The sequence below is a fragment of the Schistosoma haematobium genome, chromosome 1 (genome assembly GCF_000699445.3).
Source record: "Schistosoma haematobium chromosome 1, whole genome shotgun sequence".
NCBI classification, from domain to species: domain Eukaryota; kingdom Metazoa; phylum Platyhelminthes; class Trematoda; order Strigeidida; family Schistosomatidae; genus Schistosoma; species Schistosoma haematobium.
This window is the reverse complement of record NC_067196.1, coordinates 4,414,677-4,432,121: the sequence shown is the minus strand read 5'-3', so window position 1 is coordinate 4,432,121 and position 17,445 is coordinate 4,414,677. Positions and strand designations below refer to the sequence as shown.

Here is a 17,445-nt window from a genome sequence, read left to right as displayed (position 1 = left end):
TCACTTAAAAATTAAATATAAGTCGATACAATTATCTCGCAAATATATTTCGTGAAAAACTAAAGAAAATGCTGCTCGTCACTATTGTAATTTATCTCAATAATTGTAGATACTGTCATCTTCCATTCTCACTGCTGAATTCCTAACAAGTGATGTTCTTGAGAACGTTTCGGAATACATATATGATATAGATAATCTTGCGAAACTACTACCAATCAATTGAGAGCTTGATCTTGTTTAACTATCCTATTGTGGATTCTCTCACCTTGATCGAGATATAAGAGATCTTGAATTTATGGAGGTCAGAAGGAGAAATGTGCATACCACCAACAAAGGTCCGAGGCCTAGTGTCTCACAAATAGTAAATGAGCTAGATGTCTTCCCAAAACTTCCACGAGAATGCAAAAAATCAACATGGAGTGGTGGTCTAGGTAATTATATACGGTTGAAAATCTCAAGTCTTCAGTTACTATTCTAACATTTTGTTGCATATCTTGGTTGCTTATAATGGAATGTCGAAGTTATCTTGATCCCCCCGTCAATTATTCTTACGAACTAGATAAATCCACCTCTGGGTAAGGATTTTCTTCTCCAGATCTTGTTCTAGAAAAGTAAAAGTCAATATTGACATTGTTGTTGCCTCACCATGCCATGGTAAGTTTCTCACATCTACATGACATCTTAGATGTTTCAATGGATGTGGTGGATACTTCTGGGTCCTCTCTGTCTGATGAAGAGAATATTCAGTACTTACCAACATCTTTCGAACTTAGCCCATCAGCCCGAGCCGCATTCAAAGTATGTATCCTGAACCGTAATTCCCATGGTTTTATCTTTTTCCAAGTACCATAATTCTCCCTGCATTATACTGTTAGTATTAATATTTCTGGAACGGAAGGTGCATAAGAAGAGTTTCCTGAGTTTCTTATCTAAAGAAACGAACTCATAGTTCACCTATCGATATGGTAAACATTATATTACCTTCGTACGTGCGTCGGAAAATTCGTCATACTGTTAACTTATTTAATTAACTCGGTTTTAAAAGCATGTTACGCAGAGTTCTTCACCAAACTAGTTTCATTATCCTTTTGGTAGTGTTCGGTAATTTTTATATTCATCGTCAACGTTGCTAGGCAATGAATTCCTAGAAAAATTATTATATGTTTGATTTTCAATAATACATGTATAATTTCGGCCAAACCAAATTCAAAGTTTTTTTAAAGTTATGCTCCACGGAAATCTCGTCAAGAACTTGAGCTGAAAGTCAAGGACAACACTAAACTTCTTTCATCATGCTATTGTTCTTTATTAAATTGTTTCCTAACGTTCACAAGGTCTAGTTTTTAATCGTGTAGACTTCCCAGATATGTTTGATGCTCCCAATGTTTGGTCGTTATTCTGTGATATTTTCTTATACTTCAACAGTATCGACAATATATAGCTGGGGCTCTCCGTGCAAAACATCATACTATACAGCATTGGTTGTGGAAATATGCCTCTGAGACAAGTGTTTTCACAGACTTTGAAGTCCCTGTGGTTGACAAAAAGGTTTCTGATGACCGAAATTCTGATGCTTGTCGAATCGTTGGTACTTTGTTCGTTAAAAAGGTTGGAGGAAACATACATATACTATTTGGGAAGTAAGTAACTATTCCTTTACTATTTGAAGACATTAACGTTTTCATTTATGTCGTATGTACTGACATATCAATCATTGTACACTAGAATATTCGACCATATAAGTTATTTAGAAATATCTTAGATTATCAGATCCACAATTTCTATACTATTCACTAGGTACATTCTCTTAACAACCCGCTTGTTGTTTGTATCACTTATATTCAGATATTCAGATGTAGCAATAGTGATTTGTTCGGCCGGAAAACCCATGGGTCCCCAGTTGACTCGTTACTAATTGTTCTATATGTTAAGGGGTTTAAAAGCATATGTCTAACAACGGAAATTTGATAAATTATATCACCTTTATTCAGAAATCCAAATTTGTCTCATGTCTGTCCTTTTTTCCTTGTGCCAAAGATATATCATTGGGTTAATTTGGATGATACTGCATGTACCGTTTGTTTTATCCTCTTGGAACATTGTTTTGTTATAAGTTTTTGAACATAATTTGAATTGGTTAGTTCTCACTTCACCAAAAGCACCACCAAACTTGCTAGTGCGACATGTTAAATTATATTGTGAAACTGAGTTGTGGTATTAGTCATCTTTACGCGTGTACTTCGTCAAAATTAGAGAGTGTACTTTTACTCATCTTCCAAATTATTGAAGTTTGAATTTGTCGGAATAGTTTAATATATCAGTAGGTACTTTGAGTGGATTGTTTGAGGCGTCAGACTTCCAATTATTGGATCCAAAGAACGCCCAAACGAGGACAAAACCGTCAATGTGGGGTTCAGGGTTAAGACAAAACGATTGTCCTTTGCTTGTTAGTTGCCAATAATAGTGCTCTAGCTGGAATCATTTAACTGACTTCCACAAACCGCTTAACTCAAGAATTAGTAAAATCATTAAATCTTGCAATTCACCATGTCTTGAAGCGTATATTTTTTGCTACGGTTCGTGCGACATTCTATTATGTGTATAGAGTTCTCATACAACATTACTCTAAACCTTAGGTCCGTTCGTTTGTTATTTTCTTGTAGATTTTTGGCATTATTTTTTACATCCTTCATTTGGCGATTGTGTTCACTTTCTTTTGAACTATACTCTTTACTCTCACCTCGGTTGACAGTATTGCTCTTGTCAGTTTTGTCATTGACTTTAGACCGTTATGGCCTGTTCTAAGTCCTCGTTTACTGTTAACTGACTGACCTGCTTATCATCGTTTGTATAACCAGGTAGTACCACAGGTTTTTATATAAACATTATAACTCTAAGATGAGTATATAAATCTGTAATTGATTACTTAATTATACTAGATAAATTGTAGGGAGACATGATTAAAAAAATATCCTAAAAAGTTAACATAGTCTTTAAAAGTCTTTTTATTTTGAATGAGTTAAAATACACGAAGTATGTACTTTGCAAGAACGTTAGCAAAAATAGAAAGATTTAGCATCTCACACCCTTTAGTCCATCAGGGATCGAAGCAAATACCTTTAGGTCTCGCGGCAGACGATTAATCATTAAGTCCTCTTGGTTGGCGTCGGGTGGCACTCATTTACAACTTCAACTAATGGGCAATATACCACGACAATAATCAGATAGCATTGGTGACAAATATTTTTTTCTGGAGATTTATGAACTCCACTGGTCATGACTTCCCACTAACGCTTCATTAGCTCGTCTTTAAGTCACTAGTGATCTGAAGACTTATTCTGGATAGTGAAGTTTTCTTCTTAGTAGGATGAAACAACGTTGTTATTCCTAGTTTTTGATTATCTCGAACTACAACCAATTCGTGTTGAATATCCTACAAAATTGAAATAATCTTAAAAATCTCTTTTATCTAGAATTGAAATTTTTGAAATAAGTATATGGTATATATATGGAGTAGAAAATAATAAAGAAATGTATTGTATATTCTAAAGGAAATGCGAAACAAATTTATTTGTACACACTTTGACTTTGTGCATATATCAAGCCACCTCCTACCCCTACATAGAATGCTAAATGATGTAGGAGTAGGTTAGAAAGAGCCTCGCGACGACCAAGTCAAGATGTGACATCATCCTTATGAATTGTTGACTGTTGACTTAAACTATATAGTGTGGTGTTGACTTCCTAGTTGGGGTCCTCGCTGCAGTTGTGCCCAGTGGTCTAAGAAGTTTGGTAAAATGTTCCAAATTATTGGCACAGATGCCTTCCTTAATCATCTTCTAAATCCTGTGTTTAAATACTTCATACTTTCGGTTTATCGGTTTTATTCTTTCTCTCCGAACCGTGTTGTTTGTATTCAGGCTCATATTACCATGATTTTATACTTTCTGTTGTGCATCATGTTAGTTTGCTCTATGGCTATACTGTGGCAACTTACGTCTCTGCATATTTGTTTCAAGTTTTATGTTGTTTATAGGTGATTGACCAAAGGGTTCCATTACTTGTATTGGTCGTTAACTTACTACTCACTTTATTTTGTTTCCACATCTTTCCCTTTCCTTCATGATTCGTTTACAGACCTCTGAACGGGTTCGGTAATTTTCATCTACATGTTGTACCATTTTCAAGCCAATCGGGTGAGTCTTTTAAATTGCAAGGGGACGTTATTAAGAGCTTTTTAAAAGGCACCCGTTTTTATGTACCATTATTGAATATCAGGTTGTTCAAACAAAAAATTTCTAGTCTTCGGTCATATGTTTGAACACCTCTTCCCTACTCCGGTCACACCAGCCGGATATTATAACTAGCTTCTACATAAAGTGTGTGGTTTCAAGTGGATCCCATAAAGGGCATGTGCTTGCTAAATAAGTCATTTGTTTAATCTTCAATGTTTTAAGGTTTTCAAGCACTTACAATACCTTTCGTACATAAGACTATCCCGTTGTTATAAACAAATCATGGAGATGTTTTCATCAATGATCCCTATTTCCACGTTCAGTCCAGTTACTATTAAAAATCAGGAAACTCAGAATGAGTGCTTCTCTATGCTTTTAAGCTCACTAATGTCCATTATATTTTATTCAGCGCAGATTCCAGCAAGTCACCTTTTGTAGTGGTCGCACAAGTTTCTTGATAACAGTGGAGATATCCATTTTAAAACGCCACTCTTTATTTTGTACTAACTTTGATTTCCTCAAGATATCAGTACAGCTACTAATAGTGTTTGATTAACATAAACTCCGCCTGGTGTCCCTCCGGGGGCTGCTGCCGATCACAAGCCCGGATAAAAGAGAAGGGTTGGGCATGCGGTTAGCAACCCCATCCCATAGAAAACTAACTCGCTAAAAAACGCTAACCAGAAAAAGTTATTCAAACCATTTTAACTTTGCCCTGGGATAACAAAATTCATATTATGAAAGTTACACTTATGTTATCCCACAACGATAAAAACATTTGTAGTTTGGGAGAAAATTTCGAAAGTGTTCTAATTTCTAAGTTTGATTCTTAAATCGTGAGGTTTTCATTGTCTTTCTTAGATAACATAATCAGTCAATCATAATCAATGTAAAGCCTGACATCAATGTACGTCAGCTCGAATTCTCATACCACATAGGCGTGACAAAATGAATAGCAAAGGAGTCGAAACAGTTGTTGTATCAATAGTAATAAAAAATACAATTTTGAAAATGTGGTTCAAAAGAGTAGAACGAAAAGGTACGCATAAAGGAATACTGGAACTCGAGATCTAGAGAAAGATAAAAAGCAACTGGATCTGTGCCAGTGTTACCGCTTATGAGCCATGTCACCCAACCTTTTTGTTCGGTGATTACAGTTATCTCTCAAACTCCAACTAGATAGTCTAGATCGGTTATCATGGCTAAGACCAACAATCAATGAATTCATGGACTAATCTCACGTTTGGCTGCTCTTAGCTTACCTTCACCCCGATTGTACATCAGCGAATACCGCCCGTCGATGTGTATGATTGTTGAACATGCGTAATACATGTCCCAGCCAATTCTATCGATAAAGCTTCCCAGCTTCGTTAATCAAATCGCCATCTTTGCATCTAACCTGACTATTACTCACTCAGTTGCTTCACAAAGACATCTCTATAATTAAAAACCTTCAGTCTTCTTACCCCTCGTACTTCCATGGACCATCTTGCACAACCATGGGGAGTGATACAGCGAGGATTGTTGTGCAGCATTCTCTCCATTTGGTTGACAGACGAATAACATTGGGGTTTACTTCACAAAGAAGTAAGGTATCAGAATTTATTCACGAGTGACTGATACCAAATTTTTTTAGTTGATCAACTTTATCTCACAATTATATTGTCCAGTAATTATCCACTTATTACTTGCTTGTTTTTGGGCTGTGCATTGATAGTTTTGGTATTTAGGAAGATAATGAGAGTTCCACAAGTTAACCATTCAGTTTAAAGAACGGGATATTTCTAAAACACTGTAGTTTACACCACGGAATTACCTCCGTTGAACAACTACTGAAAGTCAGGAGACATTAAACAGTTTCGTTCTAATGTGGGACTCCTCAACAGCACGCATGCACAACCTTATGGGTGATCAGACTCTAGCTAGACCTTCAGGTCTTACGACAAGCTCTAGACTCCTAGATCATTGGCTTGCTATTCAATAGTTTAAATGTCTAAATTAAATCAGTTCACAATATTGTTTGACCATCCAATGGTATTTGTTGGTAAAAGTCCTCCAACGCGACATGGTTAGACTTTACTTTTTACGGTTTCTCGCTAGAACTTTGAGAACCGCCTCTCGAAATTACTCACGACTGAGCACAAGGTAAGTCCGTGATGTAAACCATAAAACTCAACAATCTCCACAAACTCCTTACGCTTTCAAAAGGTATTTTTCATACATATTATTGTGCAATTAAAAAACTATTCTATTGAAAATGATAAGTTTTCAACCTCTTCCCTTTTCTCTTCTTTGTTGATTTTAGTTCAAAATTTCAGTCATCGAATAAATCATTTTTCTTTTGGTGATCTAGTTAATGGACAAATACATCCGTTAGAAGCTGTTGAATCTGTTACTGATGTTGGTGAGTTTCTTTTGATCACAAGAGAATTTATTATAACTTGAGCTAAATCACTTAAGTCAAAACTTGTAAATCCCATTTTCATTTACCTGTGTTATAACCTGTCCTTCTCTACACAATTCAAAAATATCGACTCCGGGATGACTGTATTGAGTAAAAATAACATAGTTACTCTCCCACACTATACCCTCAAAATTTTAATTCTTTCCCAACGTTAAAACAATTCTGATGTACAACTGTAAAGGATATATTTTGTGGGGGAAAAAGGTCCCACACTTTATACCCAAATTTCCTTTTCAGTGATTCTTAATTATAATTTAGCTAACTACAACCTAAAAACAAATTTCATACTGAATAAATACATAACGGAAATTGTCAGAATACAGTGCAATAACATATTGAAATTATTGACAAGTGAATTTTAAACTGAACGATTATTATATTGAATCCACTAATGATCTTACTGTTTTAGTCACTTCTTACCAATTAGTCAGTCAACAACGTAGATCTTCGTGCGTACATACATCAGTTCGAGTTGCCATATCACATTAACCTTCTTATCAATAAGGTCAACTGAAATGCAAAGCTAAATAAATTTATGTATAGTTAGAAAAGAACAAATGATATTGATAAACAAAGCTTATTTGATAATTTTGTGTTCAAAATCCAGGGGGGGAATAATGAATGTAACTTAATCACTGTTATAACTTATGGGTTTGTGCCCCTATCAATGTAATAACGTAATGATACCGCCAGTTAGAGAACAATGATTTATCAACCGGACCAATGACGTCTAAAACACATGCGGACAGTCTAGAGTACTTATCGGTCCTGCTTCCTGCCTAGCCCAGCCAGTTAAGTTCAGAACACCAACCTCAGCCTCTGCGATATGAATCACTTATTTCAAACATACTCAGTTTATATACCAATCAGACAGACCACATCGTACCATAAAATAGGAAACCACATCTGTACAAGATTTAGCCAAAAGTGGCTGTGAATGTGGGAGATAGTAATTGATAGACTGGGTATAACTCAATAATGGTAAATCGTATAATAATAGTTCATAGGTGAAAATAAGACTCATAATAAGAGAGGACATGAATATGAATAGTTTAGTTATTTAACAATTATACGATAAAAATAAGCGCTTAGTATTGGTCCATAAATGGATCCCAAAAGTTACCACTCATTATTCCCATCGGGATATAACAATTACTTTAGTTAATTTCAACTTGTCTCACATACACTTCCTGTACTGATATGATATGATTTTCTGGTCGTTTTTTAAGCGCATTTTCAATCTGCTATTGTGACTGTTTACATTGATCGTCATGTGCAACATGTATATCAATTATTTTAGTTGATCAAAGTTTACACGATCATCATTCTTGTCATTGTTTTACTGAAGATCCCATTCACAACCTCAGGATTACTCATTTAACGGTCCTGATCTCGCTTCCATTTGTGTTAAAACGGTGTTGCTGATGTTACTTGCTATCCGTGAGGAAAACTTTACTGCTACAATACTCCAATACAGTCGCCGGCACAACTTTACATTAAAACTTGCGGTTAGGAATTAAGGTGTTTGTTTGTCGACTTTAAAGAGATTTAACTGGCTTTAGTCGGTTATGAAGCTATATATACTGCATGCTATCTTGGTGTCTCTCTCGTATACACCGCACTTGCACACATACTCACATTATTTAATTACACCCAAAATGTAACTTTGTTTACCAGAAAAAAACACAAATATATCCATTGTAACCTTTTGTATGTTAATTGTTTCTTCAAATTTAGCCTTTACATCATTTCAATATTTTGTCACAATGGTCCCTACCAAAGTGGTTAATCATTTTCATATTACAGAAACTTATCAGTATGCAGCAACTTTACAGGTGATTATTAATATTTTCTTAAAGTTTAAATCGTTTAATATTAGTAATGAATGTTTTCATTGATAATTATGCTAAAAAATTTACCCAATGTATTTATTGCACGAAAATGTTGAATTTTAGGGTTGTAGATTAGAACTCCATTATGCCTACTTCGAGACTATGATTTATGGACGAGTCAATCAGATTTAAGATAAGAGGTCTTGGATTTTAGCGCAAAATTCATTCACTCATTTGGCTAAATACTATTTCGGCATTATAGCTGATGTCAGTTCGTAATGAAAATCCTAAATCTACTTCCTAACCCTAAACAACTGTAAATCATAATTACAATTCCTCATACTGGTTTATAACCCTCATTTAGTCCTAGTTAGTAGGTGGATATTTTCAAGGTCATCTTAGCGTTGCTCAAAGGTCGTCCATAAATTATAGTCTCACCGTGTGTTAGCTGACTTGTCGAGTGGATTGGTGTCCAAGATTACTAAGCAATAGGATTAGCTGGGTTAGAATAAGAGAGAATTACAACACCCACCGTGTCTGAACGTACCATAAACCTGTACTTGTTCATTGAATTATATTACAGTACTATATGAAAATATAATAATTAACGTGCATTATTTTCTAGATATTGCTATCATACAACGTATAGTTATTGTTAGTGCTTCTGCTCGCACACATTAGTTATTTTGTTATCGTTCCAATTCAAGAGTGTAGTCTTTGAAAAATGTTAAAAAAAACACATTTAACTAACTCACTTATCAAGGTATAAATCATTGCACTCAACATTTAGAGTTAATTATAATACCACCTAATCATATTCAAACAACAGTAAATTGATCTGGATTTCGAACATAAAGTCCAGGTGATTTATACAAGTCACTGTTTACTTAATTATAGTTTAGTGGCCCGTAGATCTGACTCCTATTTAGATCGTATGGATGTTTGCTATCGCCTATTCTCGTATATCATCGTCGACTTTAATCACGTTAGTCAATAACGGAATTAAATAAGTCAAATAACGAGAATGGGATTTTGAATACATACATTTTGTATATGAGGTGGATGGAATAGCAGGAAGAGAAGCGACGCAGAGTGGAGATGGCTGGTAAGCCAACTCATTTTTAGTCAGGCGTTAATTAATATTTATAGGCAGACAAAAATAAGCTACAGACATGTGATGAGACATGGGATAAGAAGTGTACACACATATACGCCCATATAAAAACAGTCAAGACTGACAAGCGAATAATTGACAAGGTCAAAATATGACTCAAGTAGAATGAATAGTATGGGATGTCCGAAAGCTAGAATAAGGTATATAGGCTTGACATAATAACTGACACTACAATAGACAAAATATGTATACAATTAAGTGTATCATTTTAGGAATTATAATTTTGAATTAAAAAAAACAGGGTACTCAGAGCTACTTAAGTGATTATGTAAACAATTACAAACTAATCGATATATTCCAAGGTTAGTCATTCGTAGTTAAAGATTTCGTATCGATTGTTTGAAAGAATCACGTAGTAAGATGGTGGTTGGAGGTAGTCAACAGGAAACTCTAGACCCGGTTTATCATGCTACTTGGCACTCGTCAACAAGGTGTACCTGTAATCTTGAGGGAACTGGTGCCTCCTGACGGATTCAACCCCGTATCATACAACTTCACAGTCAGAGACGTTACCACTGAGCTCTCCGGGCCGCGACCGACCTCCTGTAGGATTGAGATGTAATCGAAATTGATTGATCACTTGGTGGTGATCAATGTCATGTGTGTCAAGTCCTTAATGCAGATCGAATGCTATCGACCAAGTTGCATTGTGGTCTAGGTGACTCGACATTGCGTGCACTATTTTTAGATAAGATGGTACACCTTGCTGACGAGTGCCAAGTATCACGAAACAGGGGTCCAGGGTTTCCTGTTGACTACCTCCAACCACCATCTTATCTCAACATAGTGCACGCAATGTCGAGTCACCTAGACTAGTGACCACATTGCAACTTGGTAGATAGCATTCGATCTGCACTAAGAAGGACTTCACACACATGACATTGATCACCACCCAGTGATCAATCAACTGTGAAAGAATCACGTAGTATTGGTCTGATGGGTAAAGGAATCCGTTTTCAGCCAATGCATTTCAGATTTTAACCCCACTTTACCTACCTCCTTTTAAGTAAAATAAGTAACAGTTATAGTGTTGGCTCTCACAGTGCTAATGTAGCCTAAATCAACGTTCATAAGCCTATACGCTATAGCATTACATATGGAGAAAATTAACACCACAATCTTTTTAAAAGTAAATAGTTCACCTTCCCGCCAACTAACATATTATTATTGCCATTAGTCAACTAACTAAAAACAGGGTACTGGAAGTACATTTTCACCGGAAAAACTTTCCAAACCCTTCATATCATAGTCATCTCATGAAAACTATTAATAAAATGTAAAGTAAATAGAATTTGAAATAGCAGTAGAAAACTAAAACAAAAAAATGTGGAAAAACAAAATCAAATAACTCCTATTATGAAAGAAGGTCGAAACAGAATTTTAAAGAGAATAGAAAGCGAACGCACCTGCACAAACTCTTTAGATAAGGTCTCCAACGGTTGACTACAATTATCGCGTAGACTTCCAATAAGTAATGTAAACAAAGTGACCTCGATTACTGTTAGATATATCAGGGTATTTATCACTTCCCAACCTCCCATATCCTAAATCCATACTTCTCTTTCTGGGACATGGAAAAAACTGAATTAGTAGTAATAGTAGTCTCGACGATCCTGGAATGTGACCACAGAGTCCATGGGACATCTGCTGGAGGTTGATCACTAAACCCTTTGAAAGTAGCTGTTGATTTGTTAGGTGTGGACTTTTAAAGTTTATTTATTTAAACACATAAACTTTGGTACAAGGAGGCACCAAATACATACTGAACGGATAACAAGATCGAACCAGGTAGTTTTCTTAGAGGGCCACACCTCGAGCCTATGACCTTAAGGTCTGATCCACAAGGCAGTGGAGCAATGTTAGGAGATACAGTCCCATGGTGACCGGTGACCAATAATTGGTTCATACGCCATTTGTTCCTTCAGGATCCTGAAGCCAGTTTATGTGTACCATTGGTTCGGAATCAGGGTCTTCCAACTTCCCTAGGTAGACTCTCCGTGTCCACCAACCCGGTTAAAGCTCCTGTCGGACATCCGCTTTTCGTTCTTTCAATTTCGTAAAGAACACCCTCGCCTTGAGACTTATCACGGGACAACTAGGTGAGATGTGATATTTTTAGACGTCACATTTCCTAAACCCCTCATTCTGTTGTGATAAGACACTATCGAACCAGATGCTGATTGTCTGATGGACAATCACCTTACTTCTGTCGCACCCCAATACAATCATCACCATAAATTCGCTTTCGAACTATGACTTTAGTGTTTCTAATCTCACACTCTCTAATCGAACTGTCTGGTGTGGAAGGATGTGTATTCTAGTTAATATGACTCGATTGTGTCACCATCATAGACAAACCTGATCATCACGTCAAGGTGACAGCTACGGTTGGGAAGTGAAATTCGACCAGGAGATATTCACCTCTTTGGCGAACGAGATCAAACGATAGTGAGTTAATTAGCATTGCTGTTAAGATTTTAAGTAATCACGATGAATATTATATGTTCAATGGGTAAAGATAATATGTCGAAATAGTAATTTTGCTAAATAGATCAATTATAATTTCAAATGCTAATTTCAACAAATGAATTGAGACATGCTGCCAACACCTATAATAATCAAGTCATGAGTTGAAAAGCCTTATTAAACTCAACGAATTGAAATTAATGGGAGAGATGACGAAAGAGTTGAAATGATAGTAGTATCAATTATGGTATTGAGAAAAACTGAAAATTGATCAATACATATTAGTAATTTCCCGTTGATGATATCCAGGATCGCAATTAATCAGTCTGTTGTTATATGTACACCCTGAATCGATTCTCTCATTTATAGTCTTTTATTTCAAGTTATTATATATTCAGTATGTGGCTAGCAGTGGGATTTAAGACTCATATTTCGTCTTACTTAAGACTCGTCAAATAAGGCGAAACGCTTATCTTAGTTTCCACTGATAGCCAAATACCAAATATACAATAACTTGTGGCCAAACGTTGTATCAAGGTAAACCACTAATGATTTACATATGGCAACAGATTAATCAACTTCATTCTTGAATATCAACAACAAGAAATTACTTTCATATAATTTGAACAAATTAGTGGATATTTTGATTCATTAATTAAATAGTTATTCATTTTTGTTTTAGTTTAGAGCTATTCAGGTTTGTATCATGAAAAGGCTTTCCACGGATTATACACAGTTTTAACTTCACTCAATCTATAATTAGTAGAATAATTTCATAGTTTGTTAGTTTGAATAAATAATTTTAGTATCCTAGTCATTCATAAGTTTCAAGTTGAATTATACATTAAAATGTAGTTTGTTAAGTCGTAGACATTACTATGACTTTCATTGTTTATATACTTTCCAAAAGAATATTTGGTGAGACTATAATTTATGGACGACCTTTGAGCAACTTTCAAGTGACCTTGGAATATCCACATACTTACTGGGGTTAAATGAGGTTTATTTGTAAAGAATTAGGATTAAGATATACAGTTGAACGTTAGGGCTAGGAATTAGATTTAATATTTTCATCATGAAGTGACATCAGCTATAGTGTCAAAACTTTATTTAGCTAAATAAATGAGTTACTTTCGCGCCAAAATTCAAGGCCTGTTATCGCAGCTCTGATTGGTTCGTCTGTAAATTATAGTCTCACCCTAATGAATATATATTTGTAGAAGATCCAATGAAACGATTAACACTAAGATACTATAAGTCAGGAATCCAATTTTCTATTAATTGAAATATTGAACTTTTTTATTTTTATACAAAGATGGATAGTGGCTAGCGGTAGAATCCAGGACGTGCGTTTCGTCCTATTTGGGACTCGTCAGTTGGATGTACCTGCATCTGAGAGTTGATGGTCACTCTGGGACTCGTATCCAGTACCGTTCGCTTCAAACGCCATCGCGTTATCCACTTAGCTACTAAGTCCTGTTAGCCACTTGGTTGTGCAATTGGGTGAAGTTTAAATTCACTTTGTATTGTTTGTTTGAATCTTCACATTGATATTTAGGACGAAACGCGCGTCAAACTGGATTCCACTGCCAGCCACTATCCATCTTTGATTATAATGCTTGTTAATTAAGGCAATACGCACAAGATGTATATATGCCAATAAGAGACTGATCAATTGCAGTTTTAAACATCAATAGGAAGATTCAAGTAAACAATACCAAGTGAATTTGTTATTTTTGTTATAAATTAAGAATACAAAAGATTCTCTCTTTTATTTCAGTTTTAATGTTAATTCATATATACAAACACAAAGAATATTTCTAAGGTTACCGGTGGGGTGATGTTGACCTTAGAATTCTAGATACTTTTGAAAATGTTTCCAATATTAATAATTATTTTAATTAGTTAGTTCAAAAGAAGACTCAATTTCATCATATTACTTATTATTGTTCTATTCTTCTCTTATATTAATTTTAGAATAGAACAATTAATCATGATGCTGGAAGTCATGGAATACCTGGAATATTTTTTGTTTATGATACTTTTCCATTAGTTGTAAAAATAACATATGATCGTGAATTATTAGGTACATTTTTTACTCGACTTGCTGCATTAGCCGGTGGAATATTTGCAACAGTTGCTTATCTACGTGAAATATTATCAAATTTACCTGATATTTTATTTAGAACACGTTTAGGTCGTCAATGGACTAATAGTTGGACACGTGGAAAACGAAATATTTGCATTAAACTATCTGAACATCTTCCAAATGGTTTAGATAAAACTGGTTTTTTAACTCCATCATTAGAGAATGTGTTAAATCCAGACTCAGATACTTGATTTAGACAATTTAGTCTCCAATTCAATGAATTACTCTATTGTAGTCATTATTATTATTATTATTATGAACACTATTACTTTTCACCAGCTCTATCTGTTTTCTGTATCTAATATTACCTTTTCTGTGATTTGTATTTATCGGCACAATGTTTATGTATGTGTGTGTGTGTGTATAAATGAGTATAACTTTTTTGTCTTGTACTGCTGAATTACTTTTGTGTACAGTATCTTTGACCTTTAATATCCAATCTATTCACATACTTCACTCTAGTTCCTTTATGAAATTTTGTATGTTTCTAAAAGATTTTTTTTATTTTAATAAAATAATAACTACTAATACTACTAGTACTGCTGCTTATCTTATGCATAATTGTTAAAATTAGTTTTCGGTTTGTTGTATATATTTCTATATTTTATTGATTTTATACCTGTAAGGAATGATATCTACTTAAAGAAACAATAATGGTGAAATTCTTGTTTGTTGATTGATCGCTGATCGCCATGTTGTAAAGAATGTTCTAGTATCATTTTCACTAGATTCGTTAACAAAGTTCGTTGTTAATGATGAATAATCAGAGAGCGATTTTGTGGATATTATAGTAATTTAATAGTTGAATTCATGAGTCATTTGAAACTACAGACCACCATGAAAGACCTAGAAGCACTAGACGGCCGTTTCGCCCTAGTATGGAACTCCTCTTCAATCCCGCCTCGCGAGATTCGAACCTAGGACCATCAGTCTCGCGTGCGAGACTAAATTTCTAGTGAGAAGCTGTGACCAGTGGATTTCAACTGGATCTGTTGTGTGATAGCAACTCACTGAAGACAGTGGTGGACGGTGGCTCAATTTCGTGGATTGGTTGAAGTTAGACATTAACACAGTTGGGTGCCGGCCTGTTCAGTGGTCTAGAGGTTAAGCGTTCGCGCGCGAGACCGACAGGCCCTGGGTTCGAATCTCGGGGGGCGGCATCGTGGATGCGCACCGTTGGTGAGTTCCACAGTGGAACGAAACGGCCGTCCAGTGCCTCCAGGTCTTCCATGGTGGTCTAGCGTCAATTGACACATGAATTCAACTATTAATTGATGAATAAGACCGGTAATGACGACATGTTATCATTGTGTATGTTCGCATAATTGTAGACAGTTGAAATAATGCATATAATCTAGATTTTATGATTATTAGTACTGATAAGAAAAAGTCTTATTTGATTAGTCAGTTAACAACGGGAAGCTTATACGTCACTGTTCATTCGTTAGTCGTGAACAATAATAGATTTATGCAAATGAATCCCGATCATTTCAGTAAGCATTAGAACCCATTAAAAAGCTATCGTCTCGTGAGTGTCAATTGAAAAGCCTTCATAAGTTAATTCAAGGGTCAGTGGTCCCATGGATTCATACTACTTTTTACTGTAATGCAACCTACTTCTTTGATTGCTAGAAGAACATATCAAGATAAGTGGTGCTTAAATATGTTAACACTTGTCTCAATCAACTCATTCTATGAAGTGCCGTATTCTGAAGGGCCAAATCCCCAATTCTGAAATCCTAAACCTAATTTTTGCATTGATCGATTGTTCAGTTATATGTGAGTAATGATTCAAACAAAACCATAATTGTAACTGACGTATGCCTTTTACCGTCGACAGTCATATATATCACTGCAATAAACTAATCCAGAGTTTATTTCTAACTTTATGCTAACAAACAGAATGTTCATTTTGATTGAGATATTTTGGGTTTACTACGATGTAATTAGCTGAGCCCCAGCCGTTGTTGTTACCTTGACGTGATGATCAGGTTTGTCTATGATGGTGACACAATCGAGTCATATTAACTAGAATACACATCCTTCCACACCAGACAGTTCGATTGAAGAGTGTGAGATTAGAAACACTAAAGTCATAGTTCGAAAGCGAATTTATGGTGATGATTGTATTGGGGTGCGACAGAAGTAAGGTGATTGTCCATCAGACAATCAGCATGTGGTTCGATAGTGTCTTATCACAACAGAATGAGGGGTTTAGGAAATGTGACGTCTAAAAATATCACATCTCACCTAGTTGTCTCGTGATAACTTTAAAAATACACACCTAACACATCAATAGCTACTTTCAAAGGGTTTCGTGATCGGTCTCGAGCAGATGTCCCACGGACTCGGTGATCACACTCCCACTTGATCGAGACCACTACTACTAAATCAGTCTATTCCATGTCCCAGAAAGAGAAGTATGGATTTAGGATATGGGTGGTTGAGAAGTGATAAATACCCTGATATATCTAACAGTAATCGAGGTCACTTTGTTTACATTACTTATTGGAAGTCTACGCGATAACTGTGGTCAACCGTTGCACAAATATCCATTCAGTGTATGAGGGACCGGGAACTGAGGACTGCCTACGTAACACTAACAAACTGAGTCAACTGATTTAAGTCATCAATGAAGTGTGTTTAAGCAAGTAACATTTTAAGAATATATCGATTAACTATGCGATATAATACATTAGCATTACTTCAAGCAATTAGTTATGATGATAGTTTTACATCTAGTTATTATGTAATAACTTTTATACTGATCATAATTAACATCAGACAAGTAAGTAATCTTTCATCAAGAGCTTTATATTCCAGAATATGCTTTCATCTGTAACTAATAATTTAGCCTGGAATCAGATGTGTTCATTTCTTATTACTGTGTTAATACCATGTACAGAGTCGGTTGAAGAATGCTGGTCTGCGGCCTGTGCTCCATTGGCAGTAACAGGCGTAAACAAGTAATCACATGTACAATTGATTCATAGTTCATTAGGTGTATTAATTCCACTTGAAAAGAAAGGATTGATTCTTCTATATATTGTGGACACTGAATAAATATAACATACTTTTGGCATTTGTTAACTGTCTTGTCATTGAGCAACGTGGCATTTATTCAA

The 17,445-nt window shown here is 35.4% G+C and overlaps 1 protein-coding gene across 1 annotated transcript; it reads left to right on the top strand.

Annotated features, from left to right (window-relative positions):
- The first annotated feature begins 277 nt into the window (after window positions 1–277).
- On the top strand, window positions 278–16,487 carry ERGIC2 (Endoplasmic reticulum-Golgi intermediate compartment protein 2). The gene is made up of 8 exons (XM_051214571.1): window positions 278–431; window positions 467–654; window positions 686–798; window positions 1,426–1,640; window positions 4,138–4,196; window positions 6,541–6,639; window positions 8,437–8,534; window positions 14,149–16,487. The coding sequence occupies exons 3-8, from the start codon at window positions 694–696 to the stop codon at window positions 14,509–14,511; spliced, it is 939 nt and encodes a 312-aa protein (XP_051072959.1). The 5' UTR covers window positions 278–431; window positions 467–654; window positions 686–693; the 3' UTR covers window positions 14,512–16,487.
- The last annotated feature ends 958 nt before the right edge of the window (window positions 16,488–17,445 follow it).

What these genes read in the sequence shown, in the direction of transcription:
- ERGIC2 (XM_051214571.1), top strand. Translation starts at nt 694, where the DNA reads ATGGATGTGGTGGATACTTCTGGGTCCTCTCTGTCTGATGAAGAGAAT. An exon ending in ATACATATACTATTTGGGAA is followed by an intron (nt 1,641 to 4,137) that starts GTAAGTAACTAT and finishes ATTCGTTTACAG; the next exon opens with ACCTCTGAACGGGTTCGGTA. An exon ending in TGAATCTGTTACTGATGTTG is followed by an intron (nt 6,640 to 8,436) that starts GTGAGTTTCTTT and finishes CTTCAAATTTAG; the next exon opens with CCTTTACATCATTTCAATAT.